The sequence below is a fragment of the Lytechinus pictus genome, chromosome 10 (genome assembly GCF_037042905.1).
Source record: "Lytechinus pictus isolate F3 Inbred chromosome 10, Lp3.0, whole genome shotgun sequence".
NCBI classification, from domain to species: Eukaryota; Metazoa; Echinodermata; class Echinoidea; order Temnopleuroida; family Toxopneustidae; genus Lytechinus; species Lytechinus pictus.
In genome coordinates, this window is record NC_087254.1 from 16,638,534 (window position 1) to 16,657,083 (window position 18,550).

Consider the following 18,550-nt stretch of genomic DNA (forward strand, 5'->3'; position numbering starts at 1 on the left):
TTAGACAATAAGGACCAGACTGACTAAACCATAAAATGTTAAAACAATTGTATTTCCCCATGTTCATGGAGAAAGAAAACTTGTTTCACCTTCCAATCGGGAGAAAATGAGAATATTTCATATATTTCATGTAATAAAATACAAAAGAAATAGTGAGTGACGTCATCAGTGCCCTAATTTGCATACCGACCAGGATGTGCATATAACTGTCTTGTGAAATTAAGCAAAACTTTAAAATGTCATAACTTTCCTATTTTACACCTGATTTCGATGAAATTTTCAGTGTTATGCTTGTTTGATTTTTCCCTTTTTATTCAAATCAACTTTTTGTTGGAGTGGACTTGTCCTTTAAGGAGGGGAAACCTCAAAATAGACATGGCAAAGCGAGACTCTTGGCAAGGTGCATAAATTTGATTGTCAACAACATTCCTTTTTGCCTTACATCAAACTTTCTTGGCTTGCACACTATAAATATTCCAATTGTCTTTAACTTAATTCCTAATTGTACCTACTAACTTGTGGGTACTTCCTTTCAGGCATTTATACATGCTTTGCTTTAAAAATTAATGGCAAAATACTTGGTATTTTCTGATCAGGGTAGAACTCCCAATTAAAAAAATACCACATATATTTTGTGCCTGAGCTGGTGTGAAAGCAGATTTCACTGAACATCTTGGGAGGATGGCAAGAATGTGACGCAGGCGAGAACATAAGTTCCCGACAATTTTTAACGATGCTTTCCAGACCACCTTGTCACCGGTATGCATCCCCCATCAGTACCTCCAGCATAATGTAGATCACAAGCAGAATTATGTGACAAAAGATGGTCTAAAGGTCATGTGCATGTATACTTTGAAGGTGGCAAGGGCATTGACTTGGCTTTCACTTCATTTTGACCATGAACAATCAGATCCATAAAACCTACCCGCTTCTGCCTCTTTTTGGTTTACAATTCTTTGGGAAATACAATGTATATCACATAACTGGATGGATAAAATATTAGAATGTAATTAAGAGTTAACTGACATTTTGTGGAGAATACATGTAACACACTTTTGCTAATAGAAACAATTCAGAGCAAAATGCAATAAAATTCCAGCCATTTCATTTGTCAATTATTTCCAATATTTTTCCACAGTGAAAGAATTAAGTTGAGCTTTACTATCACGCATATAAAAAGACACCTACATGTACAAAAACTAGGGTTACAAGATTTCAGACCTACATGTATTGTCTCTTTCAAGAAAATTCCCCAAGGAGCTAATGGACCGATTTTGCCATAAAATTCTCAAAAGAGCTCTGGAAATTAACAAAGAGCTCTAAAAAATCCCCATTCAATAATGCAGATTTAGGCCGTATAGGTTGTGAAAGTAGCTCATCAAAATATGAAATTAACTTTTTGCCTACTTCACTGGTTGCAAATTCAATGAGGTCAAGCATGCCAAATCTTGTTCATTCTACTTTCTAATTCCTGTGTAATAAATCAACTTATTATCAGATCTCTATAAAATGCAAATACTCCCCTTTAACAATCTGAATTGAAAATAAATGAATTGCTTTGAATTGAATTGAACTACAAGTCAAAAGCTCAAAAAAATAACAAAACACACATGTTGCTTATATTCCCTTGAATACTATGGCTACATGTATGCTATGCGAGATGCAAATATTTATTTGAACCTTTCAGAAGTTCACATACTATTGATTGATTGGTGGTGATTTTTTACCTGATTGCTAAGAAAGCATGAATGCTTGTAAGCAAGCAACCAGAGGACCGACGGCTTAAGGTCCTCTCCGAAGGACCTGGTACTGAGGATTAATGCCTTACCAAAGGGCACGAGCGCACCAAGTGAGAATCGAACCCGGTTCACCGGAATACGAGTCCCCCGCTCTACCGACTGAGCTATCGCGCCTCCCTCAGGATATTGCCTCAGGATAAGGTGACAGGCAAACATTTTCCTCTTTCAGCTCCCCTTTCTCCTGTCACTGGAAATCAACCATAGCCCTTACTAACGGGTGCATTGATCTGATGTGTGTAACCTATCAATGGTAAACACATCATAATCATCTCCCAGTTCAACAATGGTATCCTAAAAAAGGGTGAATAAATTTCAAAATATTGGAATTATCCTTTGACCAACGAACTACTGAATTCTGCAATTCCATATGCTTTGTCAGGGATGACTGGATTCGTCTAGCTGGAAGCTTGGTCTGGTTTTCTGTCATTAATCAATTCAAGGGATCTCTTGCGAGTAACTGCGTCAGAGGCAGAAAAAAAAGGTGGTATCACTGGAACTGTAAATTTATATTCGAAGGATATGTACTGTATATATCAAACTTTAAAAAGAAGAGATTATTGTAAGAGTTGCACATAAAAGAGGAAGAAAGGAAATTACATCTACCTGGCAGTATAACTTCAACCCCTCTCCTCCTAATACAAGAATTACTACCTATCTAAACTGGATACCATCTCATCCATGTGTTGTGGATTTATAGACAGATGATGTCATAAACATATTTTTGAATGAGAGGCTTTTATGAGGTTATGAAAAGGCACGCCAATTTGACCCCCTCCCCCCAAAAAAAACTATAATAGATTGCAAAATAACTTGTTTACATGTACATTCTTGTGAGTTCAGTATATTGACACAGAGGAATGTACAGAAACAGCATACCCCACTCAAAACAAAATAATAATTAGATATATTATATACCGGTACTATTTTTTTGGCTGTCATTGACCAACTAATGAGAAAGACTTCATAATATAAAGTTTCATCCCACAACTACATTGCAGGAAAGATCGACTCATATCAGCGGTTTTTATATCAATTTTCTCCCGTCCGAACAGGCTACAGTTTATCAATACAGGAATCATCACGTTCATCACTTCACTGGGGATTTTCAAATCAGCCCCTAAGGCGGGATTAGAAACGTTAAGTGAATGGTTCACAGCCGTTGAAGCCAAAAGCTTGCCAATCCATACCCATTCAGTTGTCATGTTTGCTTCCTACGCACCATCCATCTTAATTTAGTTACGACTCCCCCTGCACACATGCATGCATCGTAAATACCTCCCACTCAGCACAATCCTTTCCCCTGCATCATTCGGGGTACACATACCCGGAAGCCATATCGCCATGAATTGATTTTGCAATTTCCCAACCATGTGCCGGTCCACAGCTGGTGTCGGGGTGAACCGCACACGTATGAAAGCACCCGAGACCAAAGCCAGGTTCCACACCTCATGCATGTTTATTTGTACTCGGGCATACTTCACACATGTTCCTCGCGTCCGGGATTGGTTTTGACGCCCGGCTTTTGTCTCGCTCCAGACGGTTTGCTACTAACGGGAGCTGCATGGTTTGTGTTCATGAAAGATTCATCCTTATGTCAATCATTATGTGTGCATGTTATGACATTGAGATCAAAATTCATCAAGAAAAAACATTCTGTCTTTCTCATTATTTTCCCACAATTAGCTGTGACACCATCAATGGAAATATTGCACATAACAGTGATGAACATACACAAAGCATAATATTTCGCTCACACGTACACTGCAAGACTTCACAAAGTTCGGTGTTACTGTTATGTATTCCAAATATCATTGTGTCAGTGCAAGAACGCCCTTCACGCCACACTTTTGCGCATCGCATGCATGCAAAAATGCCCTTAGCAGCATGTACATGTATAAGTGCATTGTGTAAGGGCGTTCTTGCGCCGACACAACAATACATTGTTCTTGCTTGCTATGTGAATAATTCACTACATGAAATGAAAGAATTCATATTTACAATCTAAAAGAAGAATGAGATACTGATAGCCTATACAAATATACTAAGCTGTGAGGAAATACCAGCCCTATTCAAGGGAATTATAAAATCATTTTTGCAATTAATTTATGATAAGTCATCCGTAATTCTCTGTTTTGTTTTTCTAGGATGCACTGCACAGTGAAACCTATCTATAAGGATGCTTCAAACCACCCTTCAATGCGACTATTTTAAACCCCTTTTGCAACAAACCTGCCTGTCATGCTTAAAGGCTGAATCTATCTTATACTGTGATAATTGTTATCTTTATAAGATATGAAAGTATCCAATTCATTTTATCTTTTTTCTTTATTTTTTCTTTATTTTGAAATGTTTGACCTTAGTTCAGCAAACAACCAATGGTACAGAGACTGAAGTTTTTGGTTTATTGATTACGGAGCAGACAGACGAATCTTGTTTTCATATTTTCATACATGTGAGCCTACAATGTTTTGAAAATTCATTTGAGTTCTTTACCCTGTACTCACAAGAATCCTACAATAGTGAGAAGGTTGTGATTATTTCATCTGACTGCTGAGAATGTATGTATGCTTGTTAGTGTTAAAAAATAGAGTATTTTTAAAACTAATTTTGAGCCTCAAACAGGATTACTCTACTTATCAAAACTTTCCCATTTATATTATACCAAATAATCATTTATCACAAAAGCTAGCCATCCCCAGCTATTAAAATGTTATGCAGCAGGCTTTTCTTTGCCATTCCACCATTCACAGGGTCTTAATTTAATAAATTATGAGGGGAGCAATAAAAAGCTCTCCTAAAACCTTTAAGGGGAGTGGTAGGGGAACTGCACTGCAGAGAGCTCTTCTTTGAAATACAAAGGGAACTTTTTGTCCGATTACAAAAATGGATTGAGGAATGTACACTAAATTACAACCCACAACCAAAAGAGACCAAAAATCAGATGCCCTGAATATATGCAATATTTATCTCATTTTAAATGTGTGTTATTGCTTACAATGTAATTGTGTTTTGTTTGACTGAGAATGAGGTTTTCAAGGTTGGCTATAACAGTTCGATCATTGACTGACACTCATTCTACATTCAGGCTATTAAGTGATGTCAACAGAGATTATGCATGGATGTTAAATGCTGTACAAGCAATACAAAAGAGAATGATGTTGCTTGATTTCTAGTTTTTCTGCATTTCAGCATTTATCATTTTACGTCACAAAAAAAAATCAAATTCGTAGCATAGGCGAGTGATAAATAACTCTGAAATGGATTAAGGCAAGTGGTAGCGAGTGATCACTCTCGCTCCCCTTAAAACTGAGTCCCTGCATTCAATACTTAAAATCTAGACTAAAAAGAACCATACTTGAAATTACACATCTCTCATCCCTCTGTCATCAACAAAATTCCTCCTGGCAATCTACAACCCTTCCACATTTTCATAACCTACAATACTGTCATATTTAGAAATCTTATCCTAAGCCATCTATATTTGATTGGTTGCATGATCGCCGTAGCCTCAGGGATCGCTTTGGTTATCCATGCCATGGGAGGCAATCATGGGAATTGCCGAGGTCTGATCTGCATACAGAAGAGGTTCAGATCATATATGAACTATGCACTTCAAGCGACGTAGGATTAAATTGGGAACGGGAGGTAATGGTAACAGTTACAAGAAAATATTGTTGTTATTGATACATCATATAGGCACGTGAAAAGACTTGCTGATAACAATTTGACGGGCTGAAGTTGTATTCTGGGATGCAGAATTAGAACATTGTGGTCTTGGCGTTTTGATTCTAGTTTTTCATAAAGAGGGTTTATATGGGTTCTAAAACCCCACCATGGTCATCATTTCCAATGAAAGTTATCCAAATTGGTGCAAAGAATGGAGCCCCCCCCCCCCCCATCTAAGTACTCAGATTTTATTTTAAGAAAATTAAAAACATAACCTCCATTGAATTTTAAACATCTGGACAAGTAAACTTTTTACCAGCCATATCTATGACTCAAATAGAAATTTCATAAAACACTCCGCTTTTTTTCATAGCAATTTGAGTTTATATTAAAGTCAGCCCCCTTTTTTGCAACATAACTGTACCCTCGCATTGGTTTGTCTCTCTTTTCTACTTGTAATAAATTCAACTCTGGCTTCAATATACATGTATAGTATTTCCCTTTAATTCCTACAGGCCCAGGATAGAGCTCTAGTCTGCAGGCACAGACCCTTGGTTTTCGCAATTCGCATAGTGCATAATGCAGTCTGAAGTAGTGAGACTAGATTCACTATGTACTGTGGCTGGCTACAGAGAATTTGGAGTTAAAGGGGAATCCAGCCTTGTCCATAACATGTTGTGTTGGGAAGGAGAAAAATAAATAAAACAGAATGGTGAAAGTTTGAAAGAAATCGGACAAGCAATAAGAAAGTTATAGCTGTTTTAAAATTGAGATCACTAATACTACAGTGTATGTAGATTTCAAATTGGCAACTGGGTAAGTAAATTATGACAAGGGGCAAGGACAACTTTCCCATAGGCCATGTACTTTATTATCGGGGATTTGTGGTTTTCTCCTAAGTACCCATTCCCCTGGGGCAGTAATCTAAATATAACCCAGGTACAATGTATTATATTGTTCTATGTCCTCATGAAAGAAAAATATAATTTCAAATAAAACTTTTGGGAAAAATGAAATTTTAGCCATAATATGTATTGGAGTACATGGAAGAGTAGTCCTTGCCTTACATCACTATGTCATCCCATTTCCGGCCAATTTGAAGTCTCCATGGGTATAGTGATTACCGATATTTACAACTTTAAAAATTCATAACTTTTTTGTTGTTTGTCCAATATTGTTCAAACTTTCACCTATCAACTTGTCTGATTTTTCTTTCCCTTATAAAAACAAGTTTTTATTTGGGTTGGATTCCCCTTTAAGTCTCCACTCCAGACATTGTATCATTGGTTAAAGTGTCAAATATGAGTCTGTGCTTCTAGACTACTGGATAGCCAATTCTTGAAAGTGACACTAATTATCTGCAAGATTGAAAACACTGCATTTGACATTTAACAAGTAAAATATTCCCTAATTCACAAATACTGCTTCACAACACTCTTGAGACTGATTATCTAAAAGTCACTGGGCGTAATTGTGTGTCATTCTCACTTTATTGCTAATAATTTACATTTACTGGGCTGCGAGAAGTGGGTCATATGTGTATTCATGACTATTTCATCTTCTTCAGCGTTAGATCAAATGTAAATGCCAGTTGTGTTATAATAACAATCTCAAAATGGGTTTGAATGGATCCAATATTACAAAATGACCACCCAAAATATGATTCTGGAAGAAATTTGATAATTGCTGATAAATTTTTAAAGAAAATGAGCATGTCATTCCTGGTGGGTGACTCTTTTTTCGCAATGATAATAATAAGTGGTTCTTCAAGTGCCATTTGTGCTGGCAATTTTCTGTGCATTCGCATTTAAGCTGAGCTTTCATAATTTCACAAAGTAAAGTAAATGTACAGATGTACACTGTAGATTATCATAATTAGATCTGTATTTTCAAAGAAATAGCAGCAATTGATCTTGAATTTAAAGACATCTTCATGAAAATCATTATTTTCTGTGACTATTTGAGTTAAACAAATGTTATAAAAGGCCATTCAGGTGTATAACAAGAAAGAAATCATTTATATGAGAGTACTTCCTTTGAGATTTCACTGAATGTGCCCATGCTTGAAAACTCTTAAATGCATTTACGAACAGCTATCAGACCCTATACTTGTACTAGTATTCTATACTGGCACACATTTCACAGCTAGTCTGAGATTTTCCAATCTAATCAGCTGAAATCAGGGCAACTATTGCCTTATTCTGATTAAAAATCCAAACTCTTGTTTTTAAAAAAAATTTGTGTGAGTTTCCCTTTGATATTTTTCCTGTTGTTCAACTTAATTTTCTTGTGCTCTTTCAATGTTTCCTAAAGAAATATGCCATAGAGGCCGTTCTCATTACGCTTTCTAAAACTAGTTTACTGGAAACCGATTCAGGAAACCAGTTTGGAAGATCGCTTTGCTAGCGTTCCCACTTGATCACACGAAAGTGGTTTTCAAAATCACTTCACGTAAAGCGCTCTTGTTGCTATGGAAACGCTCTCATAGGGGTGACATGTTTCGCACGAAATTCGAAACCGCAGCATAGGCATTCTACACCTGTCGTGTGGAGTAGCGCGCTCAAAATGTGCGAAGATCGCTTCCCGAAGAACGGTTGTGTCCTCACTTACGCTAAAACCAGTTTAACGAGGCAAAGCGATCTTGAAAACTACATCGCGAGGTGGTTTTCCAAACTGGTTTGCAAGATCGCTTCCAAGACCGCTTTGACCGTTCTCACTACGCGTTAAACTAGTTTCCACTAAACTAATTTCCAGTAAACTAGTTTTAGGAACGTAGTGAGAACAGCCTCATATATATAAACATAAGGCCTTGGATTGCTTGGTTGCCAGATTTTACCATGTATGTACAATAAAACCAAGTGACTTGCTGTAGCTCTAAATTAAAACACGTTTAAAACACATTTTATTAATCCGAATTATACTACAGCAATATCAAATCACTTTGAAGTTTGAACATTTCAAATTTTCTATGAAAAAAATAGTACACGTATATCCTTATACAGATCCTTAATTGCAAAATGATGACTTAAGGCTTTCATTTGTTTGCATCCATCTTAAGAAATGGTCGAAATATCTTTATCTCAAAACCAATGAAATAATCCAAACAAAACGTGAAAGCCCTACAATTTTTTTATCAATTGCATAAATCATCCCATTGACTTTGATTAGTTATTAAACCATAACACACATGTCACAGTTTATCAGCTCATTAAAGATAATAATAAAATGTGCGAATACAAATTAACCACTAAAATACGCAATATTGATCAAATACGAAAGGTAATCAAATACACATTGATATCGCCTGATCTCCACTTGATACCTGAATATCACGTTCTGTATTGATTCAAAGTTCATCGCGGATCCATCATTGTTATACGTCAATAACCAAGTCATGGGTGTCATATTGCTCTATTGAAGCATGATTTGTTTGACATTGGACTTTGAGTTTTTGGTACAATTTGAAAAACAAACTGACATGAATGTTACAGTTGTGACGCAAGGTTGGGATTGTGTAAACCACCCCCCCCCCTACTTTTTTTGAAGGCTTTTTTTTTTTTGGTCAACATTTCATTCAGCTTGAACCCCCCCCCTTAAAAAAATCCTGTGTACATACGCTACTGAAAGTAGCTGATGGCATGAAGCAGTTTGTGTCTGCATCCCTTTATGCATACAAATTACAATACGGGAAGGGGGTGTTTCACAAAGAAAGCTTGAATATGTTTAAAGGTAAAAATATGTAGTTGCAGCAAACAGTTATTCCTTGAAAAAGTCTTTAAAATCAAGGTTAATTGTCACTCTATCATCATAGATCTAGATCTGGTACATTAACATAAAATTATCTGTATAAAATTATATACATCACGGTCACCCCCCCCCCCAAATTAAACAAAAATCAAATGGGAATTCAATCTATATTGCTGCTGGCATATCAACCAGAATCGATATATATTTTTAAGCCTTTTTTAATCTTTCTGGTCACGCATACTTTTATGCACACTTGTAATTTCCTCTCTTTCATCTGGATTATCATAATGATGACACAACATGTGCTCCTGTCTTAAAGGAGAATGAAACCCTTGAAACCAGCTGAATCCATATCAAAGAGAAAAATCAAAGGAACACATTGTTGAAAGTTTGAGGAAGATTGAATGAATAATAAGAAAGTTATGAGCATTTGAATATTGAGATCACTAGTGCCATGTAGATCCTCCCATCGGCAATGCGACCAAGATCTGTGATATCACACACGTACAACTCCCTCATTACTTTAGTACTTATTTCACTTATATTCTCACTTTTATAGAGTCTATCACAAGGTGAGGTGTTCTCTTTATGAGATGACAAGTACAGAGGTTTCACAACATTATATCATTGATGAATCGTTTGTCATATGATTAGAATGAGCAAAAAGAAATGTTTTGGGGTATATTTTCAGTGTCCAAATGGGAGAGTTGTACGTGTGTGACATCACAGATCTTGGTCGCATTGCCAATGGGAGGATCTACATGGCACTAGTGATCTCAATATTCAAATGCTCATAACTTTCTTATTATTCATTCAATCTTCCTCAAACTTTCAACAATGTGTTCCTTTGATTTTTCTCTTTGATAAGGATTCAGCTGGTTTCAAGGGTTTCATTCTCCTTTAAGTATCTCAGAGGGCATAGGGTAAGAGTTTGGATTGTAATGGAGTTTTTGGTTCAGAATAATGTAAAGATAAGGATATGAAAGGGTTTATTTAAATTTGGAAGTTAGGTTTTAAATTTGGCTTCACATACAGATTTTTCATCTGAGCAAATGTTATGGAACCATAATGATGAGTTGAAACATGCATTCAAGAAAATGGAAGGAAATTGTTTCTGTTAAGTTCAGTTCAGTTATCTAAATATTCCATATACATGTAAAACTAACACAAATTTACATGTCAAGAAAGGTAGGGCTCACATTTATACATGTACATGGTATATACAATAATACAAATAATAAATTTTAATATGAATAATAATGGAATTTAGGGAAAAGCCCCATAAAGATGGATGACTCGTCAAGTCGGCTACCTTAGTGGGGGAAATAAAAGATTATTATCAATATCAAAATAAAGCCAGATACAAAACTATATCAAAATTAACTTAAGAGAAGAACAGTATGTACAGATACATGTACCACATAAACTATACAAATATTAGATAAGAAAACAGAATGCTACTAAAACATTCAATATGTCAGCAAATACTATTACTAAAAGTTTCTTTTTGAATTTATAAATGAAGTATTTTACATGATCAAATTTCAACCGAAAGACAATTCCAGATTAATGGTACACAATATCGAGAGGATTGAAGTATACATTTTTTAGTTACAGGGTATAAGTGATAGTTTCCCTTAGTTCTAGTATTAATAATAATAAAATAAAATTAATAAAAATTACCAGATCAAATATGAGAACGGTTAAAGCAGGGAAGAGGAAGGTTGGTAAATTTTCTCACTAATTTCTTCAGATGCAATCGCAAGTTCGAGAAAGTCATTTCCTGTCAGACGCAATGGCTTTGAAGCAATGCAGCCGTTTAGCAACGCTTCAACCCTCTCTACTTCCGTGAGGTCTCAATCCTTTGCGCCTGCTTTCTCACTAAATGTCTTTTTTTCAGTAGAATGAATCAAATTACCTCTATCCCTAGTAGAGGCTACACGTAGGCATGCTTGCTAGGGAATGATTTTACAGAAGGAAAGTGATAAAATTAGCTATTGCTACAGACGATGGGGAAATAGCATGAAGACTTTCAAGGATACTTGAGATATGGAAGACAGAGCCGCGGTTTTAAAGATATAGAAAAGAAAGCGGCTACCACATAATTTCTTAGTTCTGAAGCTTGATGGATTTTTTGGCTTTTGTTCATACTTTTCATTATCAAACTTTTCTTGCAATAGAGGTATCTATATATATATACACATGGTACATGTAGTTTGCGAAAACCATTTTTAGCTGAGGTAAGAGGCCTGCATATCCAGACTAAAGACCTTGACTGGACCTTGTGTGTGGAAAGCCTCTATCAAAATGTCTTCCTTGCTTGGCTTTATGATGGCAACCAGTAAGAATTTTTTTTTTTTCTGCAACTCTTTGGAAAATTATTTTTTAAATGATAACATAATAGCTCAGTCGGTAGAGCGGGGGTTTCGGATTCCGGTGACCCGGGTTCGAATCCCAAGTGGTGCGCTAGTGCCCTTTGGTAAGGCATTTATCCTCATTACCACGTCCCTCGGAGAGGACCTTAAGCCATTGGTCCCCTGGTTGCTTGCTCACAGGCATTCGTGCTTTCTAAGCAGTCAGGTAAAAACCTCAGTATTACAATAAGTTCTTTCATATAAATTACAACAAAGTTGTATTTGTGCTAGTCTTGTTTCAAGATCCACTTGTTGATTTGAGTATTGAAGTAAGCTGAAGGGAAATGTGGTCAAAGATTCCCTCACCACATATTTACCTTGACAGCAGCCTACTGATAGAGAGGGAGAGAGAGACATACATGTAGATATAGAATGAGAAAGAGGGAGAGAGAGAGAGGGAGAAGTGAAAAATAACACAGGAGCTATTTGTGGATTTACCCTTAAAATGCCCAAAAGAGCCCTGGAAAATTCACTTAGTAGGATGTAAAGAGTAGCCCCCAAAATAAAAATAAAATGCCTGAAAGAGAAGAATAGGGAGAAAGAGAGAGATGGGGTCTCATATGCTTGTTTAAGATTGCATGCTGAGGCTCACATTTATAGTCTAGCAGCATCTCACTCGCCCATCCCTCTATAAACAACTAACTACAAATTGACAATTCCCGTATAATTGCAGAAATAACTAGCTGCAATCAAATCTTTCCATCTTCCTGTAGGGAGGTGATCATTGTGATGTACATTGTATTTTCAATGAGAATCAGGAAATGCAATCAAGAACTCGCTTATTTTTCCATGGATGCACTCGCTAATGATGATCCAATTAGATTGTGACATTGGGTCTGAAATGGATTCAGAATTGTTTAGGGTAAACTGAGCAAATTAACTACTGAATAATCATCAATGCTTGTATATTTGCATCAATCATACCTTTTTTTAATGAAATTTGCTTTGTAAAGAGATCTACATTTAATAAGGAGGCAGGAAAATGGACTTATTTATAAATTTATTACTACATTTTTCAATACAATGGATACAAAAGGTGTCGAATATAGAATAAACCTCCGAAGTTGAATACCTGACAAAAACAGAACAGATGATTTTTAGAGACTGGCAGGCTTTGTACATTGTACAGATGGTTGAGTTAAAAGGAGTACGGTATTGTTGAAGTCTGCAGACAAGACTAGATAGACGGCAGAATTATGGTTCCAAATGTGCATGTATGAGCCAATAAATTTAGCATTACAATATTATGTGTAGCTTGGAAAAATGCTGTACATGTACGTATGTTCATGCCAGCCTGATTAGCATGTCTGAAGCTTAACTTTTCCCATCAAGCGATTAATTTGAGTTTATTGTACTTATGGTGCAAATGGCTTGTGGTACCCACTACCTTTGAAGTTTTTAGTGTACCTTCTAGACACCTGGGACCCATTCTAAAGGGACTAACGCTATCGACGTTGCCATGAACAGTAGTACATTTTACCACTGATCATGACTTTGAATGGCTGCTGAGCCAATAATTAGTTATGGTTATTGTTTTGAAAATGCCAAAGTTTTCTTTGTAAATTCTTTGTGAAAGCGGCCTTTGATTATGAAGAAAAAAGGATTTAGATAGTAATCTTCTTACCCTTGTGACTGCTATACTGCAGTTACTAGCAATGTTGGACCTCAGATCGGCTACACTCCCGGAGGTCTCCAGGACAATGCCAAACCTGACCACCCTGGGATCCCTATCAGCATAGATGACGACTACAATGACCACTCTGGTTGTCCTCTGCGGAATGGGCAGTGACACACACAGAAAGGGGTCAAAGGTATTGCTCTGCCTGCCACAGTGAGGGCAGGTCAAGGAGGACCGATACTGCGCCTGGAAGAGATCCTGGACGAAGCTGTTGTTGCGCCTCATGTGGTTGGCCAGGGATTCCGCTGCCATCAGCTCGTCACTTTTGTTCTGTCCATTCTGGTGGTGAAAAGGAATAAGAATTTAGTTCATTGAAAAGTATTTCTTAGATAAAGGTACCACTTTGCAGTTTAACAGATTTTCATGATTTGATCGTAGTAACAGCTTTGCAGCGCACTATTGTAGAACTCTATCCCTCACACATTTTAAATGAAGAACAGTAAAGACATGTATTTCTTGCAACTGTGCATATCAATAGCTCAGTCACATTTGCTCTACGACGGCTCTGCGGCGAGTCGAAAACAGCTGTTTTATTCATTTTTATTCAAACAACCTACATGTAGCTGTTACAAAAAATGTTAAAACGAGCAAATGGGACTGAGGTATTAAGCACAAACGGACTTCGTGTGAAATCCATCTACCATTTGTTTATAAAAATATGAATATTTCTTTTGTTTTATCTTATAACTGTACAAAAGCAATATGACGGTGCAGAATATCACTAATATGTGAATTTGTTGTCAATAACATAATAATAGTAATGATATTATTGTTCTTATTTTCCCAGCTAGATGCTATGTAGGCCGCACATGTATCTTTGTTACTCTTCTAGCCAGCCCTACATTATTATTACCCCCTCTCCATTCTAATACACCTAGCACCTGGCAGGGAGGAATAAGGTTCCGTTATCAAAGTCTTTGGTATGACTTGGTCAGGGATCAAACCCACACACCCCTTTCATGAGGCAGGTGTACTACCATCGAGCCCTCATGCCCAGTTTCATGTGATAATGCATTATGCCATGTTATTCAAGTGCTCAGAATTATACATAGTCTTTGGTATGACTCAGCCAGGGATCGAACCCGCAACCCTTTCCATGAGGCAGACCCTCATCCACTGAGCCACCATGCCCACTTCCTTGTGATAATACAACTGCATACATGTATGTCATATTGTTATCCCAGTACTCAGAATATTGAATTATACATGTATACAGCTCTCCTCAGCATTTATTATGGAGTTATTATGAATAACTTCTTGTATTTCTCTCAATACCTGGCCACAACTTGACAATTCACCTTCAAATTGCTTTGACATGCTGTCAGAGGAGAGATAAAGAATGGAAAAATCCCCAGGGGCTTCTTGGCAGTGAAAAGAAAAGGAAATACTCTTTTCTACAAAGGTGAACAAAGATAATACCTTCCATCTTTTAATAGCAGACACATAATTAGTCTGCCTGCGCAGACTCTGATTGGCATGCTTATTGTATTAACAAGCAGGTCTTGGAAAAAGTCTCAAACAAGTTCTAACTTCTTGCGCTGTCAAGTCAGCCTACATGGTACAAACTTCCATATAACCTGCAGTAGGCTTAAAATTCATACCAAATTCATATCTTTTTTAAAAAAATCGGGGGCTTGTGCCTATGAGCTAGACAACGATGATGGAGGATCTAATTGAAAACCACTCTATGATGAATGATTCAAAGAAGTTAATTCACCATGAACTGACACAAAAAGAAATGGCAATTTTCCAGCAAGGATTGCTCTAATACCAAATGCAACCTTGCAAAAAAATAATATTTTTTCCCTTCAAATAATATGATTGATAATTCTTTATTTCTGGTCCAAAGTACAATCAAAAGAAGCAGAAATGAAAAGAAAACAGTTCAATATTTTCATAGCGCACAAATAAAATATACTACTAATTTCTCTAAAAAATATGTAGTGCAGATACATGTAGCTCATAGAACTCTTTCCTTTGCCATTATAAACGAATTAGAGTAAAATGTAAAATTTGACTCCACTAGCTGTACATGTAAGTACCGTATATAGCTAAATGCAGGTAAAGATATATAGAGAGCAATAATTTTTAGGAATGTCTTTCAAATAAAGGTTAACTTCTACCATCATCATATAGATAAAAAAAATCTTTGACATACTTTAAAACCAATGTTGAGGAATTAAATCAAGCCCCCCCCCATTCTCTTCAAACTACTGATATCACAATAATATCAATTCTATATTGGTTTATTGGGAGAGCTGCATCCAGCCAAAAAACACTCCTGATTGGTCAGTTACATGATTGCCCCCTCCCGTGGCTGATCTTTTGTACTTCAAAAACAATCAATAGCCCCTACATTATACCCATGTAGTTGCCTTTGACCTTCACACATTTAGCTATAGATGCTATACAATGGAACACCATCCACTCTGGCGTACTCACACCTTCAAGTATTAAAGCTAAATGAACGTAGTTGCAGTAAAACACTGATTTCGTGAGAAAGTCTGTAAAACCAAGGTAAAGTGTTGATATATCATCGTGGATCTAGATCTGGTACAGTTACATAAACTGAACTTTGTGAAATCATAATATCTAGCTAAAAAACGATCACACTGAAGATCGCCAACACAGATAGGCACACGTGGGACAGTGTATTATTATTGCTGGAATAAAGACCCGACGTAAGTGACCGAATCCGCGCTTATTTTGCTTATTTCTCAGCAATTAAACAATTTCTTCCAGAATGCTTTGGCACATATTTTTTATTCATACAAACAGACACTTTGGTGATCATTATATTAAATTCTGTAAAATGTCATTTTGAGATCGTTCCCACAACTGGAATTTATCTTTACCTATCAGATGAAAATTAACAGATGGGTGTATGACCTTGAAGTAAAGGATTCTCGTACGCTATTGGTATGATTAAGATTGGACATCATGGGCATACTGTATCCATGTATTGACTTTCCCAGGTACATATAGTGTGTACATGTAATTATTATTATTTGACGACCAGAGGGCAAGGAGGAATATTCTTAATTAAAAATAAAATGCAACCTCAATTTCATTTTGTTATCAAATACAATGTACAAGCACCTGTATATCTCTGTTAAAGCAGGGAACGATTTCCCTAGGATTGCCATTTTAAAAGAATGCTACACAAAAGTCTTTGTGTTAAGACCCCTGTTACATCTGGAAATCGGTGGCCTGGGGCCGGCTCAAGTCCAGTTCCAACCTTGATGAGAAAGTGGATTAGCTTCGCGAACGGACCAGGTGGGTGTTTCATAAAGCTGTTCGTAAAGTTACGAACAGCTTTACGCACCACTGGAACATGTTCTTAGGTCATAAATCAATTACATAGGGATATCACATAGCACAAGAAAGGATCACCAGTCTTGCATAAAGTCATTCGTATCTTTTGAACAGCTTTATGAAACACCCACCAGGTCTGTAAATGTGCCTGTTTTACATCACAGCATCTCTACGCATCGCGGATGGACGGACGGGTCGAGCTACATATTTTTATCAGTTTATTGTCTTCTCTCAAATCAAATGTTAAATTACAATAAGTCTCCTATAAAGCAAATGATAAAATCACTCATTTAGCATTTTGGATTATTGTACAGAACTAAATTTTATGCCTTTAATGCAATATTATCTTATTCAAGATACTTTGTATTCCACTACCAATTCTTCTCTTTCCTCTTTTTCTTCCTTTTCTTCTTCTCCTCCTGCTTCTCCTTCTTCTTCTCTTATATTCATCTTCTTCTCCTTCTTCTTCCTTTTCTTCTCCTCCTCCTGCTTCTCCTTTCTCTTCCATTTTTTTCTTCTTCTTCTCGCTCTTCACACTTTCCCTCTCTCCTTTATCTGAAAATTTGCGCGCTATGACATAATTTGCGACAGCTGGCAAACAGACCAAGACAGGGTCGAGGTAGGTTTGCGTTTACATCTGCGATTCGATGGACCTGGGCCTGCCCGAGACTACCTCTTGAGGTGGTCTCAGGTAGGTCCGCTAAAAGGTATCCCTAGGTTGGTTTGGGATGTTTACATCTGATTTCTTTCTTACCCGAGGTAACTGATTTTCTAGATGTAACAGGGGTCTAATAGGACTGTACTAGAGCCTTCCTCTTCTTAGGTAAAAGGAAAATTATTCCTTTGCCAAGACATTTTTTTTCTCTCCATACCTTAAGAATATTATATGATTCTAGATTCTAAAAGCATACTCCCTTTCTAGTCTGAGAGTTTATATTTGACACTTCAACCAATAACAGGTCTAGAGTGAAGACTAGATTCCAAAGACTCTGAGTCAGCCAGACACAGTAGTGAATCTACTCTGTAAATTGCAAAGGAGCTAATATGGTCCCTAAATCACGCTCCTCTCAGACTGAGATGAGGGACCAGTCGTGATGGAGTGAGATTTCGGTCTTTCAAGAGTGAGTTTTCACCTTATTAGGAGTGAAAGTATACATCTGTTTTTCACTTTCACTCCAAAAGAGGTGAAAATTCAATATTGAAAGACGGAAATCTCACTCCATCAGGACTCGTACCTCATCTCACTCTGAGCATGGACTAGTAGGTCCATGCTCTAAAAGGGACCACATTAGCTCCTTTGCATTTACAGAGTAGTCTCACTAATTCAGACTCTGCATTATGCACTGTACAAATTGTGAAAACCAAGGTTCTGTGCCTGCAAACTACTCCCTTTCTATCATCCATTCTTTCCCTTTCGTGCTCTACAGTGTACATGCTCTATTTCTTCATCTCTTGCTCCCTCTCTCTCCTTTTATTAATCCCATTTCTCTCTCTCTCTCTCTCCCTTTTTCTCCCTCTCTCAAAAAATACTAATCAAACTGACCTCATGGTTACACTTATCAAGTTTTAAGCATACCTTCTGTACACCTCACACAGACCAAGAAGCGAGTGTGTGTAATTTAGTTTTTTTCCAGATGTGTATCACTCAGATATGATTATTTACATCTTTAATGTCACCATAAGAAAGATGTGAACCTCAAACCTCTGAATCAAGAGGTGGTTTCAGTTCCAGGTATTTTCTGATCAGAAAATACGAGGTTATTTCTACAAAATTGAATCAACTGTAACATAGCAGTAGATGGGATTTTCGGAGGCTCTTTTTTTATTTTCGGAGACAAAATCCCCCCCCCCCAAAAAAAAAAACCCTGTGGTTTAAATCTATTATAATTTTTTTCCCTGTAAAAAAAATGTACATGCAGAGTAATTTCATG

At 36.8% G+C, this 18,550-nt stretch overlaps 1 protein-coding gene across 1 annotated transcript in view; it reads right to left on the reverse strand.

The window, feature by feature from the left end:
• The window catches only part of LOC129270246 (ubiquitin carboxyl-terminal hydrolase 31-like), a 51,114-nt gene extending 36,493 nt beyond the window's left edge, over positions 1 to 14,621 (reverse strand). The window contains exons 1-2 of the mRNA XM_064106036.1: positions 14,580 to 14,621; positions 13,251 to 13,583 (exon numbers count right to left, since the gene is read on the reverse strand). Coding sequence (XP_063962106.1) covers positions 13,251 to 13,583; positions 14,580 to 14,621 — 375 coding nt within the window. The remainder of the gene's footprint in view (positions 1 to 13,250; positions 13,584 to 14,579) is intronic.
• Positions 14,622 to 18,550: the final 3,929 nt, after the last annotated feature.